The following is a 26717-nucleotide window of genomic DNA, read 5'->3' as shown; positions in this document are numbered from 1 at the left end:
ACAACTACAGTAAAGCAGCTTAACAAATTAGTAAACTAAGAACCTTCAAGCAGTGATACCCATCACTTTAGGTAAAAGATTTATACCTTTAATGTATTAAATTGTCACTGCTTGAAGGTTCTTAGTTTACTAATTTGTTAAGATGCCTTATTGTAGTTATACTGATAGTAAAGTGTCAGTAAACTTAAGTATATGGAACATAATTATTTTACTAAGTTTTAAACTCTCAGTAAAACATCAGTGAATGCGGGTTTACTGAAAAACTACTAAAATAACAAACAGTTAACTGTTCCATATACTGGGGATATACCACTGTAGTAAACTAAGGTACTTCAAGCAGTGTGTATAATACTTCATTAATTGAAAGTCTATTCTGAAAACAACTTATTCTGTCAAATAGTTTAAGTTTTTTAGGCTCTGCTACAAAATTGATTCTTGGGTTGAAATGCTTCTCTTGCAAGTAAAACAACAGTCACTGTCTTATATAATAGTGAAATTCTTAGCATTTATAAAGTTCACAATTAAGGCTGCAACATCTGAGAGTTGTTTGTTTTTGTTTCCCTTACTTGATCAAATCTCATGCTACTCAACTTTAAGCTTAAAATGATACTGCAACATTCATGTTGTCATGATCATTGTGTGCTAAAAAAAGGGTTATCCAAAAACTAGTCGTATTTGTAGACTAGTTGTAAAACAGTTATGGTGATGGATGGATCTATCATTTTAAAAGTTAGATTAAAATAGCAACCTGCACCACAGAACAGTGGCTATATATGAAGTAGATCCAATCCTGTGTGTTAAATATTCTCCTTGACCTTACATTCAATTAACTATATTCTCTTTATTCTATTTGACAAGCCACTATTATAAATTTTCTTAAAATCCAATAACAAGAAACAGTGTATAGTTTTGTTTTTTAATTAAACTTACTTCCAACTGAACTCATTTATCTTGTACCCACATTTGATTAAAAGTAGCTTCTAGACTTTATCTTGTGATAGCCATTTTCCAAAAATTTCCAGGGGAGTATGCCACCAGAGCCCCCTAGCTGGAGAATTCTATACATGCTGAGCACACATGCACTCCACACACTGGTGAGTCAGTCTACTTTCCCTCTCCATTCACACTTACCTTCTCTACTGTTTGGACAGCTGGCGTAGTTTGAGCCATGAGACTGTAAATTATGCTATACTTCAAAACACTAAATTTGATCATGTGCAGCTGATACCCATATGTTCCACTACTAGTTCTTTAAGATGTTAGATTGGAGTTTAGCTACTGGCTGTGCCCTTTAGTTTTATATTGACAAACTGTAGGGGAATACTGGTATCACATAAACAATGTCACATCATTTTTCACTCAAAATTACTACTAAATTTAATTTCAGTAGGCCAAATTTGCAAAATTTTCCTGTGGACGGCATCCCCCAGACCCCCTAGATAGAGCACCCTCCACATGCTGAACTTTCTTACCACATATATTAATGCCCATGTTAGCACCCCCCCTTCTGAAATCCTAGATCCGCCCCTACATATTGGTACAGATACAGCAGAAAGCATTTGGAAGTTGTAAATAGAAAAAATAAATACAATTATACATTGTTAAAATTAAAAGACAAAATATATAATGCATTGATGTAATGCATTGTAGTTCACAGTATAATACAAAATAATGTGTGTGCATGGATAGATATGATTATAGCTACAAACACAACGGTGCAAGGGCATATTATTGTACACAATGTGGTCAAAGATAAGTAGATTCTTCATGATGCCGTGAGCATTCCCATACTGAATCCAGTTTTGAATCATTATGCTCTGATACCAACTTGGTCTCATGAACATCAACAATATGTGTATTAGCTGTATACAACTGTTGATAATTTAAATACATCAACTATCTTTACACTTACAAATATTTAATGGCTGCACTTGTGTGGGAGTATTATCATCAGCTGGTTGAGTATATTCATTAAGAATGACATCATCTTGATAACTTTGTAGTATTGCAGAATTGATTGTGGCACTTGAATGCCTGTTGTCATTGTTTTCACCTGGTGTATAATACACAGAAATTGTGTACTACTACTATTATAAATCATCCACAAGTCGTCTCAATAAGTAAGTACATCTCTGAGATTATAATTGTAAGAAGCACAATTACTATACAAATTTTATAGCTACAGTTAAACATTGCATTATTTATTTCAATAAGAACTCATTTTGAATTTTGGTAGTTTGGAGGAGGCATTGAAATTTCCATTTAATAAAAAGGTGTAACACAGGTATGATGACTTTGCCTGATATGTATCACTCTCAGTGGGCAGTTTATAGGTGCTGCCAGTGTCATACTTTGCATATGGCACTGCTGCAGGCCACAGCGACTGCATTATAACATATAATGCACTGGTTACGGTTTTGCAGACCACAACAAGTGCATGTAATAGTTATACCATGGGCACGAGTGCTTTGCATAATATATATGCACGCACCTAAGGGCAAGTGCGTACGTACAGACAAAGCACAAGTGCCTGTGATATAACTAATATGTTCTACTTTAGCATGCAGACTTACCTAATTGGCAAAATGTTTAGTTGTTATATCCTTCTCTTATATAGGGAACCAAGTAAGCTGTGATTGTGGGATTGAATTTTTCCCAACAAGCTGTGATTGTGGAATTCAATTTTAATACATTAAACAGTAATTTGATTTTACTTTTGCTAATATAGTAATTTTAAGAGACTAGTGTTAATTATGTTTCTTTAATTACTACATTTACAAAAGTAAAATACAAACTACTGTTGATGTATTAAAATTGAATCCCACAATCAATCATTGTTTGGCAAAATTCAATCCCACAATCACAGCTTGCTTGATTCTGTATCATACAGTACGGTAACCGTGTATTAGGGATTGTGTTAAACTGGGCTTTTCCAGCCCAAAATATCACCCTAAAACCTGCCTCAATTTCCCTTCATGACAACTTGGCGGCATTGGGTAGGCACAGCCAAGCCCAATAATGTCTTCAGATTAACCTCAAACCCTTCCAAAAAGTTGTATGGAATTTTAAAATTTTTCTATTTAACAGAATTTTATTCTGACTGATTGATGCCTTCAGCCAAGCATAACTCGACAATGGATATAGCTATGGGCTTGATTTCTTCACTGTTCAACGTTGCTTTGTCCCAAAATGTACCTTTTCACCAACAGCAGTATGTACAATGCACACATCACGGACTTTCCTTTGTACCCAGTTCTTTTCACTTACAACGCAAGGTGTTCATTTGTTCGTGATAGCGGCACATTAGTGCTAATAATTTATTTAGTATGAGCTGCTGGACTTTCTGTGCTGGCCGGTACTCGAGTCAGTATGTTTGTTTCTTGTGTGTTTGAGTTCAACTGGTTGTTCCAGATGACAGGTGGAGGATAATAACTCGTTCTTAGCAAAGTAGAACAGGCTGCGTGCTGATTAGCCAGCATGTTTTAATCGTTTGCATTTCTTAACGCACTGCTTTGCTGTGTAAGTTCTATGTACTTACTAAGGTATGAACGCTGTTAATTGTTTGTTTCTCATGTGTTTGTGTTCAACTGACTGCTACAGACGACGGGTGGAGGATAAGAACTCATTCTTAGCAAAGTAGAACAGGCAAGTGCCGGTTTGTTGGCACGGTTTAATCGCTTGCGTTTCTTCAGTAATGCACTGCTTTGCTGTCTAAGTTCTTTGTACTAAGGTATGAACACTGTTAATTGTTTGTTTCTCGTGTGTTTGTGTTCAACTGACTGCTACAGATGACGGGTTGAGGATAAGAACTCGTTGTTAGCAAAGTAGAACAGGCACATGCTGATTAGTTGGCACATACAGCGATATTATCTTAAAACGATACAATACGCAATATTTCAATACATTGTTGCCTCTCTAACGACCACATAGTTTGAAAGTACATATGACTGCTTGTTTTCGCTGAGAATTAGTTTACAAACATAATTTCTTTGCTCATTGAACAAATACAAGGAATTTTAATTGCAAGCATGGATCATAGAAACAAGAATTATGAAACAAGGAAGGTCACCTCCCCCTGCAGCTATGTATACCAGTGGGCTTATTATCTCTGTCAGTCACCGCTATATAAATATACAGTATATAGCTGCAGGTGCAGGTGACCTCCCTTGTTGATTCTTATTATTCCCACTGTTTCTTGTGCTACATAAAAGTAGTGTATAAGAATACGTTAATTTTGCCATGTATTCAATATATACTTTCTAGTCAATAATCTTACAGTACCTTTGCATTCCTTTGCCTTGTTCGGAAAAGAAAATCTCTTACTCTGGATCAAAAGTTCATCAATAATCTAATTATATAAATTGCACAGAATCTACTTACGGTTACAATTGAACTGTCAGTTCTTGAAGTACCAGTCCATTTTCTTCGAACAAGGTTTATCAACTATACAGTAAAAATAAATTTTTAATGTGTGGTGTATTCAATGATTGATATTTACACAAGTATACAAAAATTGGAATTTTCAACTAGAGTAGGGACTATAGCACATTACTGACACAAGCTGAAGTAGTGTACAATATGTGACCGGGCCTGCGATAATAGGGCATGTGGGCACATGATTTTTGCCTACTTTGTCACAATTTCATCACTCATAACTTTTTATACCATCGTACTATGACATTGCAATTTTCAGCTCTTATTAGGCATTGAATTGGCATCATGATGCAAGTTACAGAATGGAAATATACTTTTCGAATACTGAGATATTACCCGTAGAGTGATGGGGTGTGGTTTGTGCCCACGTGCCCTGTTTTCGCAGACCCGGTCACATATTATGTAAATCACTGTAAAACAATAAGAGGAGGTGTTATATCCCTACTATGCTCAAGATGCCATAAAGGAAATGCACAGTAGGGATATAACACTTCTTATTGTTTTACTGTGATTTAATATTGTGCACTATTCCAGCTTGTTTCAATACTTTTTTATTGATGTGCTATGTTGTCTACTCTAGTTGAAAATTTTTAATTTTTTTGTGCATCAAATAGAGTTATTATGACTGGTGAACCCACGCATACTGCATTAAAAGAAAAAAATGGCACCGCGCACCCCCAGCTATTGTCTGAAAAGTGAAGTGTCCATTACGCTTACGTATTTCAACCCGTTACACAGCATTACAAATCAAGAACTGTTTGAATAGCACCTTTGCAATCAAAGTAGCCACAATGAAAAATATAGACGATTTCTGGAAGCCATCACATGCTACTACCAAATCGACACTTTTACGTCAGCAAAGATGAATGGGACACAGAGGAGGACACTGGTAAGTTCATGAAGAATGTATTGTATGTACTGTGGTATGCCAAAGGCACCTCTTGGGCTAATGCAACATTGAACAGTGAAATAATCAAGCCCATTTCCTTAGCCGTTTTCGAGTTATGCTTGTCTGAAGGTATCAATCAGTCAGTTACTCAGTCAGTCTGTAGAAAATTCTGTTTAATAACTTGTTAAAAAAATTCGTAGCAACTTGTTGAAAGTGTTTCGGGTAAATCTGAAGACTTGTTTGAGCTTATCATCAGGGAAAAGTGAGGCTGATTTTTGGGTTTCATGGGCCATGCCCACACCTTAGTGGTCCCTACTATACAGTACTATCGTACTGTATGATACTGATTATTTAAGATTGGATACTGGAAGTCAGCTATACGTACATGACCTCATTTATTTAATAATTACTAGTGGTACCCGTGCAAAATGCGTATGATACTAAGACAATTGTTATGTCCTATTGTGTGAATACACTTAAAGTTGAACATTACTAATGATCAAGGAGTAATCACATCGTTACATACCAACAAAGACATGATTACGCATAGCTACTGACGTGCACACATAATTTCTTCAATGATGTGTGGCACTAACATCTAGTGTGGCCTTGTGCACTGGAATTTCTGCACATCTGTGCAGTACTCATGCAGAACACAGTTCTCATGAAGGTGGCGTATCAAGATGTGTCCCATTATATATATGCACATACATGAAAAAGATTAGTTTTGAGCGGCAGGGATATATTCAATGTCATTTTGACGATGATGTTGGATGAACTAACATAAAGTGTCTGAGTGTGGTATGAGGATTAGTTTACCAATAGTTGGTGCATCACCACAATGAGCTATGTTCTTGCTTTTGTCACATACATTTTGGTTTATATTTATGTAGTCAATTTGAGTCACTGAATTGTAGTTCCATTTCTACATCCTAGTCATGGTATTGTACTTATTGCATGACAAAGTGCGTATGCAGTACAGTATTGAGTATGGATATACAAGTTTATCAGCTGTACTGAGCAAGGTCAACACAACCATGTGGATTTGGATAGAGAAGAGTTTCTGAATCAAGGTCCATATTACCAAGATAAATCCTTCATATGAAGAGGGGTTACTCTAGAGAGGTTGAGAGAGAGATTGACTGATTGAAAATTGATTGTTGGTAGAGAGGTTGTGTGTGTTCAGTTAGGGTAGATATCGCGATGTATGTTCTATTAGGGTAGTTCAACGGAGATAAAGTAATAGAGCTTCTAGAAGTTTCAGCTGTCCCTGTGGAGTTACCAAGGAGTGAAACGTGTATTGTGTCTCCCTACACATTGAAGACTGAAACAGCAACTTCATGATATTGTCCACGATTCGTAGCCGGTAAGGTAGATGTATGTTCTATTAGAGTAGTTGAACGTAATCTTCCGTTCTTCCTCTCTCAATGGCGAATCTTCCTTGTGTAGTCTGTTAGGTAGCCTGATTGGAGTGATCATAGCTTGTTAAATTTCCACACCCACTACGACTGTTTCCTTCACCCTTGCAATGGTGTTGCTGGTAATCCTCCGTTTCAGGTCTGTCTGTAATCCCTGACCTACTTGTATTCGCGTTGCAGTAGCTAATACTTCATTTGGCACACAGTGGTGTGGGCCTCAGGATGTCAATCCTTGTAGTGGACAGCACAGCAGGGTGCAGAGTGTGTATTCCCAGTGAGCATTCCTCAAGTAGCCTGATCATCTCTTGTAGACTTACCGGACTTGCCACACCCACTACAAAACTCTCATTTTATACTGGTGGGTGTGATAAAAACTAAAAAAATTGCCGGATGATAGCATACACACCAGATAACATGATCAAATTCACTGATGTGATTGGTTAAATCACAAAAAAGTGATCGATCCTATTTCATTGTAAGCTTTTCTATATGACGTCATCTGATTTCTATAGGCAACGCGTGTATACCGGAATGCCGTATACACGTATCGTAAACTTATAATGGCCACTGACAGTGATATGTATCTCGCAACCAAGGTTAGCACGTAATGATAGACATGAAAACCACCTTATGACACATTGATTTGGGTGGGTAGTTGGTCTAGCGAGTTTGAAGCTAACCGGGGAAAAACCAGGGAGGAGATTTTTGTTTAAAAATTTTATGGCCTCAATTTTCCATTTCTCGTAACAGGGGGAGAGAAACATCTGGTGTAAGCTTGGATAGGGAAAGCTGGCAACACGATAAGGGTCTCTAGAAAGTTTTGGACACTTTTGTGTCTTCCTCAGGGTTTAAAAGATATTTTGGTGGAAATATCTTTTAAACCCGGAGGAAGACACAAATGAACCCCCATTTGTGTCTTCCTATAGCTACGGTGGTTTAAAAGATATTTCCCGTAGTTTAACGAATCGCCACCAATCCCGGTTTAAAAGATTCGCCTCAAATTTTAGATTTGAATGGTACCAATCTGATTGGAATCCAACCAAGAAAGACAGGGCAGTGCCGGAAAAGAGTTAGAGAATTATTATATAGATGTTATATTAGTGACACTTTAGCTGGAAAACTACATTGAATACCGGCTGTACCTTTTCATTTTTCAACACATGTAGTATCAAGATGAACAAACCCTGTTGAGAGCATTAAAAACATTATTAATTTTGTAGTATAAACTCTAGTTTACCTGTAATGAGTTAAAAATTGTAAACATCCAGGCAAAGACAACAGTGTCTTCATTCACTGATAATATTCCAAACACCCAAGTGGTTCCAAGCAGGGGAACAAATAACACCGCTGCTTTCAGTAATGATCTATAGGATTATAATTTGAATTATTTACATAATATTATTAATTATATGGTAGGTAGCAGGCATTCCACCACTAGCAATCATAGTTTATGTTAAGTTTACATTGCTAATGTACGAAAAAAAGTTTGAATACTGTAACGGGCTTGAATACTATCAATTACTGATACAACACAATGTACAACAACATGGCATAACAGAATGCGCACGCATACATAAGGCGTTGAATAGATACATACATAATCATTGTGTGTGCACGTAGTTAAGTACTTATGTCACAATACTTTCATCTTGTGTTTTTCAAAAGCAAGCCTTAACAAAGGGTTTCACAAAATTATGTAGTAGGTATGTACATGGAGTACATTTCCCAGGTGTGCAGTTCTCCCAGAAACTTTGGACATTTTATAAAAAGTATAGTCAAAAGTTACCATATAACAACAAATATTGGCGAAACTATTATTTGTTGATTTGCTATAAATTGCAGTTGGCAAAAATTAAAATTGGTGAAATGCTTTCACTGAAAAATTGGTTGTGCACACAAGCGGTGTAAGATAACAGTGCTGAAATGATATGAATTCAGTCACTGCATTTATCAGTCTGACCAGGTCGCTTTCATGATTGAAACTGGGTCCTGCTTTAAAGAATATCGGGGTATTGTTGGTTTTGTGGGCCACTCCCACTTATCAGCATCATTGGTTGTCTGTTGGCATATGTACAGCCTCACTCATTTGTCAATGGCTGAGCACCTAGCCCCAGCCATTTGTCAATGGCTGAGCACCTCTGTTGCTGTCTACAAGCTTACGTGGCTGAGCCACATCCACTAATCAAGTGCGAGTTCAAACTCCATGCCCACTAATTGTGTATGAATTCTAGTCTAGTCCATAAGCCACACCCATTTACATGCATGGTACCACCAGTAAGGTGTGTTTAAGTAATATCCACAAAGCTACGTTTTGTTTGTCGAAACCTACCTCAATAACTGCTATGAAAAGCTTGGACATAAGGTATGAAAATAATAAGAAAAGTTTTTTATTTGATGGTTTGGTGACGAATCACCAATTTGCCAAATTTAGTCTACCGCCAAATTTAGTTGTTATACAATATTAAAGCACTTTAGAAATAAACATTGCAACCTTCCATTTTAAAGTGTATAAAATTAGTACAGCTGTATAAATTAAAAGTGTCTTCAAAATGGTGAATCCTAACTGTAGCATGCAAAGGACAGTATTATAAGCTACTCAGTATATAAACTTACATTTCAGCACTATAAACTTGCATTTCAACATTGTGATATGGGCACACTCGCTATGAAATGTGAGAATTCTTTAAAAAATACATGTGGTGATGGTTTTATTATTCACTATCCCACTAGAGATCTGCAAGAAGGTTAAAGCTGGTGAACCAGGGAGTTAGAAACATAATCTTTCGTATAAATATTTATCATTTTTGTGAGATGAAGTGGAGAGCGGTGGCTGCACATGCCACACTTAGCTACATTTTATTTTCGGTCATAAGCTACTAATGGAAATCACCATAATGATAATGTTTAATGTATCGCTCAGAAAGAACTACAATTTCTAATGTGATTCATAATTTCTTTTTAAATTACATTTTTCTTTAGAATGGGCATACGTTTAGTTGTTATAACCCTATCTGTTGACTTAAGAATATACCTAAGTAGTACTATACCGTAAAGTCAGGTTGTTAAGCTCATGCGCTTATAATTTTCGGAGAATACTTTTTGTAAAAGTCCTATTATCTGTTAGGCACACATGCCTAATAAATAATTATGGTGAGTGTAACAGGGAATCACTACGTTGTAATAGAGTAGTCAATAGTTTGCGCCGGTAACCACACCAGTATGTAAGGATATTTGACTCCATTTTTGGGTGAAATCCTTTGTGATGAACGAGATTATCATTATCCAGATGGCTGATTTGCTGTATTCGTAGCAAAGAGAGACCTCAAGTGCTTGAGGAGACATTAATTTTTCAGAACTTTCAGCTTTTTTTGCTGTGTGTAGCTCTATTGTTGCATTTTGCTATGTGCGCTTATCATCCATGATTATTTACAAGAAATGTGTATGCGCTTAACAAATAATATGCGCTTAACGGATACATGTGCTTAACAACCTGATTCTATGGTAAATATGATAAATAATACTACGTATGTCAAGATTATATGTAAAATGTCAAGAAGTAGTGTGACGCTATTTGGAAAAAAAACAATTACATTATGTGAACTGGATTTGAACAACACCAACACAAGATAGCGCACTATCTGGTTATCAACCTTCACACTGACATTGGATTGGCTGAAGACTAAGTATGTTATTTTTGTGTCCTGCCTACAGTGTTAAAATATTTAATACAGGACATCTAGTGGTGCAGCAATTATGCTGGCATAATTTCAGGCATAATAGGTATGTGTGGGAATCAGGAATTATGTTAGCATTTTTTGAGGTGATAAAAAGGTATTAACAGTAGGAAAATCTGCAGATTGCACAACTTCGTTAAAAAGATCAAGATACTCTTAATAGAGCAGCCAGAAACTCTAATAGAACAGTCACTGAATATCATTTACCTAATAAAGCAGTAACATTGAAATGAAATACTCTAATACAGCTAAAGAATTCAAGAAGCTTCAACATCAATTAAAATGGTCTGATACTGCAATAAACTGGCATTATAAGCCAATTATGGTGGCATAATTTTGGGAATAATTGGCAATTCTCAAAAGCATAATGGGTGATTTTGAGCACCACTCAAAAGCATAATGCATAATAGCCTCATGCCTAAGGGAATTCAAGCTCTTAGAGACATTAAATTGTACCTAGGACTTCCTGTTGCTACCCTAGTACAGTTTGAACTCTTGGCTGTGCTATTAGAGACATCCTTGATTTTTTCAGCTTTTTTTGAAAGCCTAGCCTTTCTCCTGTAGTACCATAGGATTAATACTGAAACAGTGTGACTTAATTGTCTGTATTATATATGTCATGGATAAATGTGATATCTTGATAATAACAATAATCACTGTCTGTTTTGATAGTGCTAATATCATTCATTAATGTTAAATAGATCTAATCCAAAACAGCCAAGCTGTAAAAAAAGCATGCGGCCCTCAAAAAGGCTATGGTGAAAAAAGATGTGAAATCCAAGGTGGCAGCCAAGAAATGGTTGTGATGGTAGGTTAATGGTAAAAATTTTAGTAACGACAATTCAGGTGAATTTTGTGCCAAGACCAAGCTGCACCAAATTCATCTGAATTGTTGTCATTAAAATTTTTACCCTTAACCTACCACCACAGACATTTCTTGGTCGCCACCTTGGATTTCACATCTTTTTTCACCATAACCTTTTTGAGGGCTGCACGCTTTTTTTACAGCTTGGCTGTTTTGGATTAGATTTCATTTCTTTTTGTATTTGTATACCTATAGGCCGGCTTTGGGACTTTTTTAACCTATCTTTTTTTCTTTTCCACAGGAAGAAGAAAAGATGAAGTGGATGTACTTTAAATATTTTATCTGTAAATGTACAAATTATATATATATATATATCAAGACACACGGTAGTGTGTCGTGCGGCCCAAGAAGCCGGCGCGCAACCCTGTGAGTATATTGACAGGAAGAAAGAAAACGCAATTTTCGCACCTCCGTAGCTCTGTGCTGCCTTGATGAAACAAGACAAATTTTGCTGTGTACATTCCCTCCAACTCCAGTACTTGACATTCCAAATTTGAGCGAAATCGCTTCAGGCATTCCTGAGATATGCAACTTCACAAATTGGCTTAGTTTCTTCGTTTTTTTTCTTCTTATTTTTCTTCCTCTTTTCGCACACTTACAAAAACTGCTATAAAACACGAACGCGTTATCCGATTGCCTTGAAATTTGGCACACAGAAGGGGGGTATAAAGGCGCATCACTGTACCAACTTTGGCTGGAATACCATAAACAGGCAAAGAGTTATGAGCGATTATGCACGAAAAATAACACCAATATGTTGTCACGCCTACAGGGTAAACCGCGTATGGGAAGAAGCTGAAAATCGGTGGGTGAATAGGTTAACTATTGAACCTCAAACCTTTTGTGGTTTGAAAGAAATCGAGCTAAAAACCAGGAAGATACAGCAATAAAATCAACAGTGTGTAACAATTATGCAATCGAGATTAGCTAATTTTTTATTTTTATTATTATTATGCTTGCCACGCCTACTAGATAAACCACTTGGGGTAATGCTTTGAAAATCGCTGTACAGATGGAGTTATCATCTTAGAAAGGCTCTTCAATGGTGTAGAAGAATCAGACTTAAAGCCACGGAGTTATAACACGAAATCCAACTTGGTGTAGCAAGTGCGATATCGAGATACTCTAATAGAGCAGTCATCCTAATAGAGCAGTCACCCTGAACAGAATTCAAGAGATCAGTTAGAAATAAGTAACCTGTATAGAGATCAGCTACAAACAAATCACCCTGTAGAGAGTTCAGCTACAAACAATTCACCCTGTTCAGACATCAGTTAGAAGAAGTTTTCTTGTAGAGAGTTCAGTTACAAACAAATCACCCTGTTGAAAGATCAGCTAGAAGATGTCACCTTATAGATAGTTCAGTTACAAAGAAACCACCTTGTAGAGAATTCAGCTACAAACTAGTGACCCTGTAGATACATCAGCTAGAAGAAGTTACCTTGTAGAGAGTTCAGCTACAAAGAAACCATTCTGTAAAGAGCTCAGCTGCAAACAAATCACCTATACAGAATTCAGCTACAAACAAATCACCCTGTAGAGAGAGCAATTAGAAGAAGTTACCTTGTAGAGTGTTCAGTTACAAAGAAACCACCATGTAGAGAATTCAGCTGCAAACAAACACCCTGTAGAGAACTCAGCTACAAACAAATCGCCCTGTAGAAAGATCAGCTAGAAGAAGTTACCTTGCAGGGATTTCAGCTACAAACAAATCACCCTGTAGAAAGATCAGTTAGAAGAAGTTACCTTGGAGAAAGTTCAGCTACAAAGAAACCATTTTGTGAAGAGCTCAGCTGCAAACAAATCACCTGTACAGAATTCAACTACGAATAAATCACCCTGTAGAGAGATCAGCTATAAGAAGTTACCTTGTAGATAGTTCAGCTACAAACAAATCTCCCCGTAGAGAGATCAGCTAGAAGAAGTTACCTTGTAGAGAGTTCAGCAACAAAGAAACCATCATGTAGAGAATTCAGCCGCAAACAAATCATGTATAGAGAGTTCAGCTACAAACAAATCTCCCTGTAGAGAGATCAGCTAGAAGAAGTTTCCTTGTAGAGAGTTCTGCTACAAACAAATCACCCTGTAGAAAGATCAGCTAGAAGAAATCACCTTGTAGAGAGTTCCGCTTCAAAGAAACAATCATGTGAGAGTTCAGGTACAAACAAATTGTCCTGTAGAGAGATCAGCTAGAAGAAGTTACCTTGTAGAAAGTTCAGCTACAAAGAAACCATCATGTAGATAGTTCAGGTACAAACAAATCACCCTGTAGAAAGATCAGCTATAGAAGAAATCACCTTGTAGAGAGTTCAGCTACAAAGAAACTATCATGTAGAGAGTTCAACTACAAACAAATCACCCTGTAGAAAGATCAGCTATAGAAGAAATGACCTTGTAGAGAGTTCCGCTTCAAAGAAACAATCATGTGAGAGTTCAGGTACAAACAAATTGTCCTGTAGAGAGATCAGCTAGAAGAAGTTACCTTGTAGAGAGTTCAGCTACAAAGAAACCATCATGTAGATAGTTCAGGTACAAACAAATCACCCTGTAGAAAGATCAGCTATAGAAGAAATCACCTTGTAGAGAGTTCAGCTACAAAGAAACTATCATGTAGAGAGTTCAACTACAAACAAATCACCCTGTAGAAAGATCAGCTATAGAAGAAATCACCTTGTAGAGAGTACAGCTACAAAGAAACCATCATGTAGAGAGTTCAGCTACAAACAAATCGGCCTGTAGAGAGATCAGCTAGAAGAAATTACCTTGTAGAGAGTTCAGCTACAAAGAAATCATCATGTAGAGAGTTCAGCTGCAAACAAATCACCTGTAGAGAGTTAAGCTACAAACAAATCTCCCTGTAGAGAGATCAGCTAGAAGAAGTCACCTTGCAGGGAGTTCAGCTACAACGAAACCACCATGTAGAGAGTTCAGCTACAAACAAATCACCTGTAGAGAGTTCAGCTAGAAACAAGTCACCCTGTACAGAGATCAGCTAGAAACAAGTCACCCTGTAGAGAGTTCAGCTAGAAGAAGTCACATTGTAGAGAGTTCAGCTACAAAGAAACCACCATTTAGAGAGTTCAGCTGCAAACAAATCACCCAGTAGAAAGTTCAGCTATGAACAGATCACCCGGTTGAGAGTTCAGTTAGAAACAAGGAATCCTGTAGAGAGATCACCTAGAAGTATCGCCTTGTAGAGAGTTCAGCTACAAACAAATCACCCTGTAGAGAGATCAGCTAAAAAAAGTCACCTTGTAGAGAGTTCAGCTATAAAGAAACCACCATGTAGAGAATTCAGCTGCAAACAAACACCCTGTAGAGAACTCAGCTACAAACAAATCGCCCTGTAGAAAGATCAGCTAGAAGAAGTTACCTTGTAGGGATTTCAGCTACAAACAAATCACCCTGTAGAAAGATCAGTTAGAAGAAGTTACCTTGGAGAAAGTTCAGCTACAAAGAAACCATTTTGTAAAGAGCTCAGCTGCAAACAAATCACCTGTACAGAATTCAACTACGAACATATCACCCTGTAGAGAGATCAGCTATAAGAAATTACCTTGTAGAGAGTTCAGCTACAAAGAAACCACCATGTAGAGAGTTCAGCTGCAAAGAAATCACCCTGTAGAAAATTCTGCCAGAAACAAATTGCCCTGTAGAAAGATCAGTTAGAAGAAGTTACCTTTTAGAGAGTTCAGCTACAAAGAAACCATTCAGTAAAGAGCTCAGCTGCAAACAAATCACCTATACAGAATTCAGCTACAAACACATCACCCTGTAGAGAGATCAGCTAGAAGAAGTTACCTTGTAGATCGTTCAGCTACAAACAATTCGCCCTGTAGAGAGAGCAATTAGAAGAAGTCACCTTGTAGAGTGTTCAATTACAAAGAAACCACCATGGAGATTTCTGTAATTAATATAATATTATGTGACCGGATTTGCGAAAAGGGGTCTTCCACACACATCCAATTCCGTAAACGTTGGAGACCATAACTCAGTGTTGAAGTAACATATTAACCTGAACATTTCACCATGTATTCAGCTATAGTGTTGCTCACCACTGCCCAACGTTCAAGGCAATAGCTCTTTCCAATCTGAAGTTATCAATTGTCAAATTTGGCAAATTGGATGTGTGTGGAAGACCCCTTTTTGCAAATCCAGTCACATATGTATTATACAGTATATATAATTTGTACATTTACTGATAAACTATTTAAATTACATCTACTTCATCTTTTCTTCTTCCTGTAGTAAAGAAAAAAACATAGGTTAAAAAAGTCCCAAAGCTGGCCATAGGCCGGCTTTGGGGTATACAAATACAAAAAGAAATGAAATCCAATCCAAAACAGCCAAGCTGTAAAAAAAGTGTGCGGCCCTCAGAAAGGCTATGGTGAAAAAAGATGTGAAATCCAAGGTGGCGGCCAAGAAATGGCTGTGATGGTAGGTTAATGGTAAAAATTTTAATAATGACAATTTAGGTAAATTTTGTGAAGCGGCACAAAAATTCACCTGAATTGTCGTTATTAAAATTTTTACCATTAACCTACCATCACAGCCATTTCTTGGCCGCCACCTTGGATTTCACATCTTTTTTCACCATAGCCTTTCTGAGGGCCGCACACCTTTTTTTACAGCTTGGCTGTTTTGGATTAGATATATATATATATAATACATATATTGATTACAGAAATCTGCATGGTGGTTTCTTTGTAACTGAATATTCTACAAGGTGACTTCTTCTAGATGCTCTCTCTACAGGGTGAAGTGTTTGTAGCTGAATTCTGTACAGGTGATTTGTTTGCAGCTGAGCTCTTTACAGAATGGTTTCTTTGTAGCTGAACTCTCTACAAGGTAACTTCTTCTAGCTGATCTCTCTACAAGGTGATTTGTTTGTAGCTGAATTCTGTACAGGTGATTTGTTTGCAGCTGAGCTCTCTACAGAATGGTTTCTTTGTAGCTGAACTCTCTACAAGGTAACTTTTCTAGCTGATGTCTCTACAATGTCACTAGTTTGTAGCTGAACTCTCTACATGGTGGTTTCTTTGTAACTGAACTTTCTACAAGGTGACTTCTTCTAGCTGATCTTTCTACAGAGTGATCTGTTTGTAGCTGAACTCTCTACAGGTGATTTGTTTGAAGTTGAACTCTCTAAATGATGGTTTCTTTGTAGCTGAACTCTCTACAAGGTAATTCTTCTAGTTGATCTCTCTACAGGGTGATTTGTTTGTAGCTGAACTATCTACAAGATTACTTCTTCTAGCTGATCTCTCTACAGGGTGATTTGTTTGTAGCTGAATTCTGTATAGGTGATTTGTTTGCAGCTGAGCTTTTTACAGAATGGTTTCTTTGTAGCTGAACTCTCTACAAGGTAACTTTTCTAGCTGATGTCTCTACAAGGTTACTAGATTGTAGCTGAACTCTCTACATGGTGGTTTCTTTGTAAATGAACTTTCTACAAGGTGACTTCTTCTAGCTGATCTTTCTACAGGGTGATTTGTTTGTAGCTGAACTCTCTACAGGTGATTTGTTTGAAGTTGAACTCTCTAAATGATGGTTTCTTTGTAGCTGAACTCTCTACAAGGTAACTTCTTCTAGCTGATCTCTCTACAGGGTGATTTGTTTGTAGCTGAACTATCTACAAGATAACTTCTAGCTGATATCTCTACAGGGTGATTTGTTTGTAGCTGAATTCTGTACAGGTGATTTGTTTGCAGCTGAGCTCTTTACAGAATGGTTTCTTTGTAGCTGAGCTCTCTGCAAGGTAACTTCTTCTATTGATCTCTCTACAGGGTGATTAATTTGTAGCTGAACTCTCTACATGGTGGTTTCTTTGTAGCTGAACTCTACAAGGTGATTTCTTCTAGCTGAACTATCTTTTTCCATAGTTGCATGAACTCTCTGCATGGTAACTTCTTCTAGCTGATCTCTCTACAGGGTGATTATTTGTAGCTAAATTCTGTACAGGTGATTTATTTGCTGCTGAGCTCTTTACGGAATGGTTTCTTTGTAGCTGAAATCTCTACAAAGTAACTTCTTCTAACTGATCTTTCTACATGGCAATTTGTTTGTGGCTGAATTTTCTACCGGGTGATTTCTTTGCAGCTGAACTCTCTACATGGTGGTTTCTTTGTAGCTGAATTCTGTACAGGCGATTTGTTCTAGCTGATCTCTCTACAGGGTGATTTGTTTGTAGCTGAACTATCTACAAGGTAATTTCGTCTAGCTGATCTCTCTACAGGATGATTTGTTTGTAGCTGAATTCTGTACAGACGATTTGTTTGCAGCTGAGTTCTTTACAGAATGGTTCCTTTGTAGCTGAACTCTCTACAAGGTAACTTTTCTAGCTGATGTCGCTACAAGGTCACTAGTTTGTGGCTGAACTCTCTACATGGTGGTTTCTTTGTAACTGAACTTTCTACAAGGTGACTTCTTCTAGCTGATCTTTCTGCAGGGTGATTTGTTTGTAGCTGAACTCTCTACAAGGTAACTTTTTCTAGCTGATCTCTCTACAGGGAGGTTTGTTTGTAGCTGAACTCTGTACAGGTGATTTGTTTGTAGCTGAACTATCTACAAGATAACTTCTTCTAGCTGATCTCTCTACAGGGTGATTTGTTAGTAGTTGAATTCTGTATAGGTGATTTGTTTGCAGCTGAGCTCTTTACAGAATGGTTTCTTTGTAGCTGAAGTCTCTACAAGGTAACTTCTTCTAGCTGATGTCTCTACAGGGCCACTAGTTTTTAGCTGAATTCTCTACATGATGGTTTCTTTGTAACTGAACTCTCTACAAGGTAACTTCTTCTAGCTGATCTTTCTACAGGGTGATTTGTTTGTAGCTGAATTCTTAACAGGTGATTTGTTTGCAACTGAGCTGGTTTCTTTGTAGCTGAACTCTCTACAAGATAACTTCTTCTAGCGGATGTCTCTACAAGGTCACTAGCTTGTAGCTGAGCTCTCTACATGGTGGTTTCTTTGTAACTGAACTCTCTATACTAGGTGACTTCTTCTAGCTGATGATGATTTGTTTGAAGCTGAACTCTCTGCAAGGAACTTCTTCTAGCTGATCTCTCTACAGGGAGATTTGTTTCTAGTTGAACTCTCTACAGGTGATTTGTTAGCAGCTGAACTCTCTACATGATGGTTTCTACATGATGGTTTCTTTGTAGCTGAACTCTCTGCAAGGTAACTTCTTCTATTGATCTCTCTACATGGCGATCTGTTTGTAGCTGAACTCTCTACGTGGTGGTTTCTTTTTAGCTGAACTCTATACAAGGTGATTTCTTCTAGCTGAACTATCTCTTTCCATAGCTGCATGAACTCCCCACAAGGTAACTTCTTCTAGCTGATCTCTCTACAGGGTGACTTGTTTGTAGCTGATCTCTATACAGGTTACTTGTTTCTAGCTGATCTCTTGAATTCTCTTCAGGGTGTCTGCTCTATTAGGATGACTGCTCTATTAGAGTATCTCGATCTCGCACTTACTGCACCAAGTTGGATTTTGTGTTATAACTCCGTGGCTTTAAGTCTGATTCTTCTACACCATTGAAGAGCCTTTCTAAGATGATTACTCCATCTGCACAGTGATTTTCAAAGCATTACCCCAAGCGGTCTATCTGGTAGGCGTGGCAAGCAGTCGTTTTTTAATATCTAATCTCGATTGCGTAATTGTTACATACTGTTGGTTTTTTCGTTTTATCTTCCTGGTTTTAAGCTCGACTTCTTTCAAACCACAAAAGGTTTGAGGTTCAATAGTTAACCTATTCACCCACCGATTTTCAGCTTCTTCCCATACGCGGTTTACCCTGTAGGCGTGACAACATATTGGTGTTATTTTTCGTGCATAATCGCTCATAACTCTTTGCCTGTTTATCATATTCCAGCCAAAGTTGGTACCGAGCTGCGCCTTTATACTTCACTTCTGTGTGCAAAATTTCAAGGCAATCGGATATGGCGTTCGCGTTTTATAGCAGTTTGTGTAAGTGTGCTAAAAGAGGAAGATAAAACCAAGAAACTGAGCCAATTTTTGAAGTTGCATATCTCGGGAACGCGTTAAGCGATTGCGCTCAAATTTGGAATGTGGAGTGCTGAAGTTGGAGGGAGTGTCCACAGCAAAAATCGTCTTGTTTCATCAAGGAAACACAGAGCTACGGAGGTGCGAAAATTGCGTTTTCTTTCTTCCTGTCAATATACTCACGGGTGTTGCGCGCCGGCTTCTTGGGCCGCACGACACACTACCGTGTGTCTTGATCTAGCAGGAGGAGCTGTACTTGTGGGGGAGGGGGGTACCCATTGTCTGCATAACTGGATAAATAAAGGGCATACACTTTCTAAGATTCTAGTTGGATATCTTCTGAGAACAATAGGTCTGCTAGGTTTGAATTTGGGAGCATTTTCATAGCTTTTTAGCTAACAAAATGCATGCTTTGCAAAGCATATAAATTGGTTAGATAGGCCTGTTTGATAGTAAAGTGTACTAATCATAAGGTAGTGTTGTAATAATTTACAAATATTGTCAGTTAATGACATTAGAATTCTGACTGTTCTATTAGAGTAGTGACAGCTCTATTAGTCTAAGAGTGCATATCTCGATCTTTAGCACAAAAATTCAAACTTAATCGCCTCATTTTCTTCACAGTGTACAGTTTATAATTGCAAAATGCATTTATAATTGTGGTCTTCTATTTGCCTGTTGGCTTTCTGTACTTCTGAATACAGTGTGAATGCCTGATTTCTGTTTCTAATGCCAATTATAGTCCTGTCCAAAGGGGACAAGAGAGGGGCCAGGGGGACAAAACCCCCCTTGGCCCCCTCAGATCTGCCTATGAGTACAATCAAGTAGTAGTTTACAATACACATGGTTCCACAATAGTATAATAAATTCCATTGGATAATATACCACAGATTATTAGCTGTATTTCACATGTTTAAAATGTATTTCACATGGCACAATTGTATAATTCTACAAGTTAGTTGTTAGTGTATAATGCATAGCCCGTATCTAATCTGCAGTTACTTACTTCACAGTTTCACGTTTAGTTGCTTTTTCAGTAGTCATATTGCTGTATTTACTTTTAAATACTTCATAAATGGCTATGGTTAAGAAAAAGATGTTCACCTATGTACAAAACAAATTAATTTAGGTGATGACATTGTACAACATTTTTAATAGAATTTACTAACCAGTATAATAGCTAACATAGGACCAATAAAAGCCCAGATAGCACCTTTTTCTTCAGATATCCAACATCTGTGTAAAGTGCATCATCAACATAACTATGTACATGTAGTACGGTACAATGTACTGTAATAATACAAAGAAATTATGCATGATTCTCGATGTAGCACAATGCTCAGGTACAGTAAAATATATGTATTTTATAGTTTTATCAACATTATATACATTGAAACCTCTATAATCCAATGCTTTTTGGGATAAGTGTCAGATTAACAAGGATATCAGATTATTGAGGTACGTAGTATTACATACACTGTAAAAAGTCTTTTGGTATACAAAGCAATGTCAGATTGTAGAGGTATTCTGGATTACAGAGCAACGTTGAAACCGGGTCACTACTGCTGACCCGGATGACCCACTGACCCGGATGTGACCCGGATTAATTAAAGCCGAGACGTGTTTCAGCTAGTCTCGAGCGAGCGAACGAGTCTACATTTTTGAGCGTTCCATTCGTGTTGAGTAAATATTGCAACTTCAGCCTAGCTATAGATTGAAGACCAAAAAAAAAAAGGTCTTCACCTACTGACAATAGCTACCCCTCACCATAGATACCCTCAGTTTCCTGCTACATACTACACTTACTAACAAATGGGCGTGGCTGAGCGTATGTTGGTAATGCGATAAGTGGGCGTGGCTCACGAAAGAGCTACGCGATAGCGTTTATAAGTTTCCACGTCGTCAAACGAACAATTTCGTTTCTCACGTGATCCAATCCGGGTCAGACCGGGATAAATTGTAAACCGGGTCAGACCTGGATGACCCGGAGAAAATGTGACCCGGATGACCCGACCCGGTTTCAACGCTGTTACATAGGTGTCAGAGTAGAGTGGTTTCAGTGTACTGGCATTGATGCACTGTTGATAAAATTTCTCAGATATTTATAGGAAGTTTATACATAATAATTTGGAACAACATTGCATGTTTAAGCAGACTACAACACAGTAAACTTCTGGGAGGGGGGTGTACATAGGTACAATACACACCAATAATTTTTCCTCATATTAAACAATTTCGATGACTTGTTTTTTTCCTATAATTTGTTATAATACTAGTCACATGTGTACTTAGTAGTATACTCAGTAGCTGATATAGTATGTGTGGTGCACATAATACCTGTCATTGAGTCCATACTGCTCATGTGATACACCAGCTGATACAACAACAATGGGAATAGGCAGACCTACATATTTGTAAATGCATTTAATTTCTGGCTGTGTGGATACTTTGAATATGGTAAAACTTACCCCAACCAACAAGGAAGAAAAACTTTCTGCTTTTAAAAAATCCATCATAGAATACCATTTTGATCATAATGAACATTAGGATTCCTTCACAAAGCATCCAGCTGAATACAGCCATGAAGAAGTAGTGGAGTAAGATAGCCACAGTGAGGCAGGTAGCCTTAAAGATAATCATTAAAACAGTTGTGAACACATACTTAATGTTAATTTTTGCACAAATTTTGTAGTTAGTTATGCCTGAGTCAAATATGCTCAAAACACTTCTTTAGGATTTTCCAAAATTTTCACCTACTTTCAGTGTTCCCATTATTATGCTTGCATTGTGCTTCTACAGTAGGTAAACAGCATTTCTTACAATGATCTTGGAACATTTGAATCAGTGAATGCTCTATTAGAGTGTTTCACTACAGAGTGACAGTTCAATTAGAGTGTTGATATATACAAATTTGAATACTTTATTGCAGTTTCCATTTTCCATTGACTGCTCTATTGGGGAGCATCAATGTAGGAATTAAACTCCAAAGTTTGAAATATCCACCTAATATGCTAGCATTATGCCAGCATTGCACTCTAGCTGGCATATTTAGAAACCTCAACAATGCACTCATGGTATGTACAATTTATATCTAGACACATGGCAATGTGCTATATATATACCAATGTTGCCACAAGCATGTATTACAGAAAAATGAAATTATCATGTAGTAGTCGTAACTTGGTTGTAAACAAATGGAATTCAATAATGCTGAGAGACAATTGTGATAATGTAATTCTTGCAACACCTAATGATTTATTCTACTGTGCTAATTTTGAGATATTGTTATAATTTACTGTGTATAAGATATACCAATTTAGGGAGAATAATTTGAGGCATAATATATGCAATAGGTTGGTAAATATAAAGCTGAATGACTGAATGATGATATAAATAGGTATGTACGTACATGTACATAAGTACAGTTTCGCCAGAAACTTTGCATACTTTGCATAAAAGAGATTGAAATAGTATTATAGTTAGTCACACTGCAAAACACCAGTAACATATTATTGCTTTGGGTTGCAGGAAGAGAATACACGAACTCAAATAGAGCAGTCATAAAATGTTAGGTATTCCAATAGAACAGTCATATGTGCTTTTAAGCTTGAGATACTCTTTAAACGTTTACTAATTCTGGACAAAAGCAGATAAATTTTGAAGCATAATAGGCAACAAAAGAATTACCGAGAATACAAGGGGTGGAAAGTAAAGCATAATAATAGTCTTAGTCCTGTGCTTATGTCAACAGTAGTCAAACGTTACACTAGTGAAAAGGTCTGCAATCAGTTATTGCATAGTAAACTATCAACACTTATCACATAAAGGTTTTCACTCAGATTTTGCAACATTTTCTTTACAATGGTATCCTTTATTATTTTGCAAACAACTTGTGCATGCTTTGTAGGCCAGCACATGTAACTTATTAAACTTCAAAAGTTGCATACAGCATGGTTTGAGGACTTTGAATTATGTGGAAGATTATATTCCAGTGCAATTTGCTGTCATGCCTACTGGAGTTGTAGAAGTTATAATGTGAAAACCAAACTTGTGTTACAAAGAAAAAACTGACAAGGTTGAAAGTATTAGATTTGGACCAGTTACCTCCACACCTAACTTCCATGGTTGTATCAGCTTTCTACAGTATCTACACTTGAATGAAAGATCATAGCGCACTAACAATGTTTAGTTGATTATTGTATTTGCACTGATACCTATATTGTTTGCTATCATGATCTAAGAAACCATAATCTCAGGAAAACTATATATGTATGTCAAGGCATATCCATAGACACAAAACAAGCACATTACTTTACACACGAGTATGCTTCATACATTGTGTAAAATTATTATTAGTTTCCATCTAATTTTCTTCTTATGTTCACTGACATTCCCTTTTGGACTCTATATCTTGTCATGAATGCATAGTACAAACATATGTTCTTACCCTGTACTCACTAGCAGTTTCAATACCACTAACAAAAACTACAAGTCCCAACAGTAGTGCAATAGCAAGATTTGTGTGAATAAAGTGATGTCTCAGTTTGAACACTCTTTTCCTGTTCACAAAATTAACACAGTGTGATCATACCCTTACAAATAAAGTAACACTATAATTACCTTAGAGCAATGAGCAAAATTACTGCAATTATGAGACACACTATTGACACGGCACACCCAATGTAACTGATTATGGCCAGTGCTTCAGATTCAGAATTTTCCTGTAACACAGCAGTAAAGAAGATGCATATGGCATTACAGTATTTTAGCAAATGTTTAACTCTTTTACAGTGCAACACAATTGCAGTATTTCAATTAGTGGAAATGTTATACTGCACACTAAACACTAAGAAATTGACATTCTCTGCAACAAATTGGTCAATGATCATTCGCATGTCCTGCAGCCAGTCAAAGGCCAACTGCGAGTAGGCATGAGGTTATTATGTTCCAAACATTGAACATTATGCTTTTGAGCAGTGCTCAAAAAATTGCCTATTATGCTTTTGAGAATTGCCCATTATTCCCAAAATTGTGCCACCATAATGACAGTTTATTGCTGTATCACACCATTTTCATCGATATTTAAGTTTCAAATAGTCTTGAATTCTTTAGCTGGTTGATGTATTAGAGTATTTCATTTTAATGTGACTGCTTTATTAGAGTAAAATAGTATTCAGTGACTGTTATATTAGACTGCTCTATTAGAGTATCCCAATTTTTTAAAAGAAATCGTGCAATCTGCAGATTTTCCTACTGTTAAAGTTTTATGATCACCTGAAATGCTAGCATAATTCCTGATTCTCACACATACCTATTATACCCGAAATTATGCTGGCATAATCACCGCATCCCTAACTACGGGATGTACACTGGTTCCTGCAATTGTTTTGGGCAAAGCATATGTGTGTCTTTCCATCTATGTGAGCAATTTGTTTTTAAGTTAAAAGCAGCCAAAATTTATTACTGAAGATTGATTTTGTGCTAAACTTTCATGCAAATAAGATTCATGCTAAGGCAGTTACTTTATGCATATATGTATGAGTGAAACGTGCTTCAAAACACATTGTGAACACCTTCCTAATGGGCTCTATATGTATTGTGACAACTAAACAGCAACATAACAGGCCTTGAAGGCTACATACCGGAGACAGTGCATTATCTGTTTAAGTTGAAAGAGGCATATACCTTCCACACATGCATAAAAATACAGAACTACATAAACTAGTAACTTTGTTTAGTGAATTTGCATTAGAAAAACATGTTAGGCAAACTAAAAAACAGTTGAGAAGATACTTCTATACTGAAATTGTTTGTGGTTTGTTCGAGTTGTGCTTCCTTAGCAACAAAATAAGGTCAACAATAATACATTAGTTTGATTGAGTTAAGAGCATTTGGTTAGTCAAATGATTGTCTTAACCATCAAGGTATATTATTAGCTTAGTGCCTGGTTTTTATAGATAGCATGACATTAACTTGTTTCTATTATACATAAAAATCAACTGAAAAGTGTTTCTAATTCACAAACCTGTAAATGGTAATCAACCAAAAGCATTCATTTGAAGATCTATGATCTATTTAATATTATGGAGTTTTATTACAACATCCTACGTGTAGGTGTTTGATTGTTGTTAGAACATAATTATGCTTCGTGTGGTGTATGCATGTATGTGCATGCATGGACACAATGAACAAGATTCTATAGTACTTACTCCTGATGAATCAGCCAGAACAGCAAAACTAGTCAAGTGGGTAGTAGAACACTGAACAGATGCATCATTAGTTGTGTTGTTCTGTATAATACCATCAGTTGAGACACCATCAGCTGAGAACCTGCCACTTTGATTGATAGAGCTAAATCAATATGAAAAATATGAATTTTACTGCATTGTTACTGTAGTTATAGGAAGATAAATATCTGACAAACAAAATTAGAATCATACTTCGATAAGTCAAAAAATGCACAATAAGCATCAAATTGAGAGTTATTTCCTGCCTAGATAACAGAGAAGAGAAAAAAATTTAAAATAATTTATCTAACAATAGCTACGTAGGTAAACATGTACGTATACAAGGTTTATAAGTGGTTATGTACACACCATAGGATGTCATACACAGTACAAAAAGTTATGAATAGAATACATCAGTAAAATTTTCTATGAGTATGTCAGTACTGTTACTATGTTCACAGTTCCTTACATTTCCAATATTAAATACCATAGACACAGATTCATTTCCAAGACTTGTTCTAGGCTGTTTATCACTTGATATTTGAATAGATAGTAGCAAACTTACCAACCTCACCCTGCATGAATATAATTATGCATGATATCACATCCTGTGTATTCAACAAGACAGCATACCTCTCATCTGTAGGTAGGTATGAATTTCTAGTAATAGTACTAATGATCGGTACTCTTCTTCCTATATTCACAAACAGAAAAACCATTAGAGTGATGCAAATTTAAAATACTTGTAATCATTTAAGTAGTCATCCACAATTTTCAGCCTTTTTGCAAACCTACAAAGAGTACTCTTTTTTCTAACCCCCTCCCCCTAGCCCAAGGCGTACTGTATAAATGTTGATACATATGGATGTATTGTATTGTATAGCAGAATAAATACACGGATACATTTTAATATTGCAAAATACATGTAATGATGTCTTCTAGGTATCTTATGGCCTTATCATATTGATGCTTTTGAAGCTGATTCCCTGAAGGAAAGGTTCCTACACACACCAGGCATTAGTAGCTTGGGCCCAGCATCAGCTTGTTTTAGTCCACCATTTAAATGGACACTGGCTTGCATTAATTTAAGTAGCAGTAGCAGTTTGCTGAAGCCATTCTGGTTTCTTGCCAACTAACATGATCGG

At 36.8% G+C, this 26717-nt stretch overlaps 1 protein-coding gene across 1 annotated transcript in view; it reads right to left on the bottom strand.

Annotated features, from left to right (window-relative positions):
* Nucleotides 1-1554: 1554 nt before the first annotated feature.
* The window catches only part of LOC136253114 (adhesion G protein-coupled receptor L4-like), a 58458-nt gene continuing 33295 nt past the window's right edge, over nucleotides 1555-26717 (bottom strand). Inside the window, exons 8-23 of the mRNA XM_066045723.1 lie at nucleotides 26206-26266; nucleotides 26042-26147; nucleotides 25786-25838; nucleotides 25555-25696; nucleotides 23966-24066; nucleotides 23793-23904; nucleotides 21814-21970; nucleotides 21683-21749; nucleotides 20515-20581; nucleotides 20352-20449; nucleotides 7979-8105; nucleotides 7884-7925; nucleotides 4381-4443; nucleotides 4282-4324; nucleotides 1913-2053; nucleotides 1555-1862 (exon numbers count right to left, since the gene is read on the bottom strand). Of these exons, the coding sequence (XP_065901795.1) occupies nucleotides 1747-1862; nucleotides 1913-2053; nucleotides 4282-4324; nucleotides 4381-4443; nucleotides 7884-7925; nucleotides 7979-8105; nucleotides 20352-20449; nucleotides 20515-20581; nucleotides 21683-21749; nucleotides 21814-21970; nucleotides 23793-23904; nucleotides 23966-24066; nucleotides 25555-25696; nucleotides 25786-25838; nucleotides 26042-26147; nucleotides 26206-26266 (1496 nt within the window). The 3' untranslated portion in view covers nucleotides 1555-1746. The remainder of the gene's footprint in view (nucleotides 1863-1912; nucleotides 2054-4281; nucleotides 4325-4380; nucleotides 4444-7883; nucleotides 7926-7978; nucleotides 8106-20351; nucleotides 20450-20514; nucleotides 20582-21682; nucleotides 21750-21813; nucleotides 21971-23792; nucleotides 23905-23965; nucleotides 24067-25554; nucleotides 25697-25785; nucleotides 25839-26041; nucleotides 26148-26205; nucleotides 26267-26717) is intronic.

This window comes from Dysidea avara, chromosome 4 (assembly GCF_963678975.1).
Source record: "Dysidea avara chromosome 4, odDysAvar1.4, whole genome shotgun sequence".
Classification (NCBI taxonomy): Eukaryota; Metazoa; Porifera; class Demospongiae; order Dictyoceratida; family Dysideidae; genus Dysidea; species Dysidea avara.
This window is presented reverse-complemented; position numbering and strand designations above follow the sequence as displayed.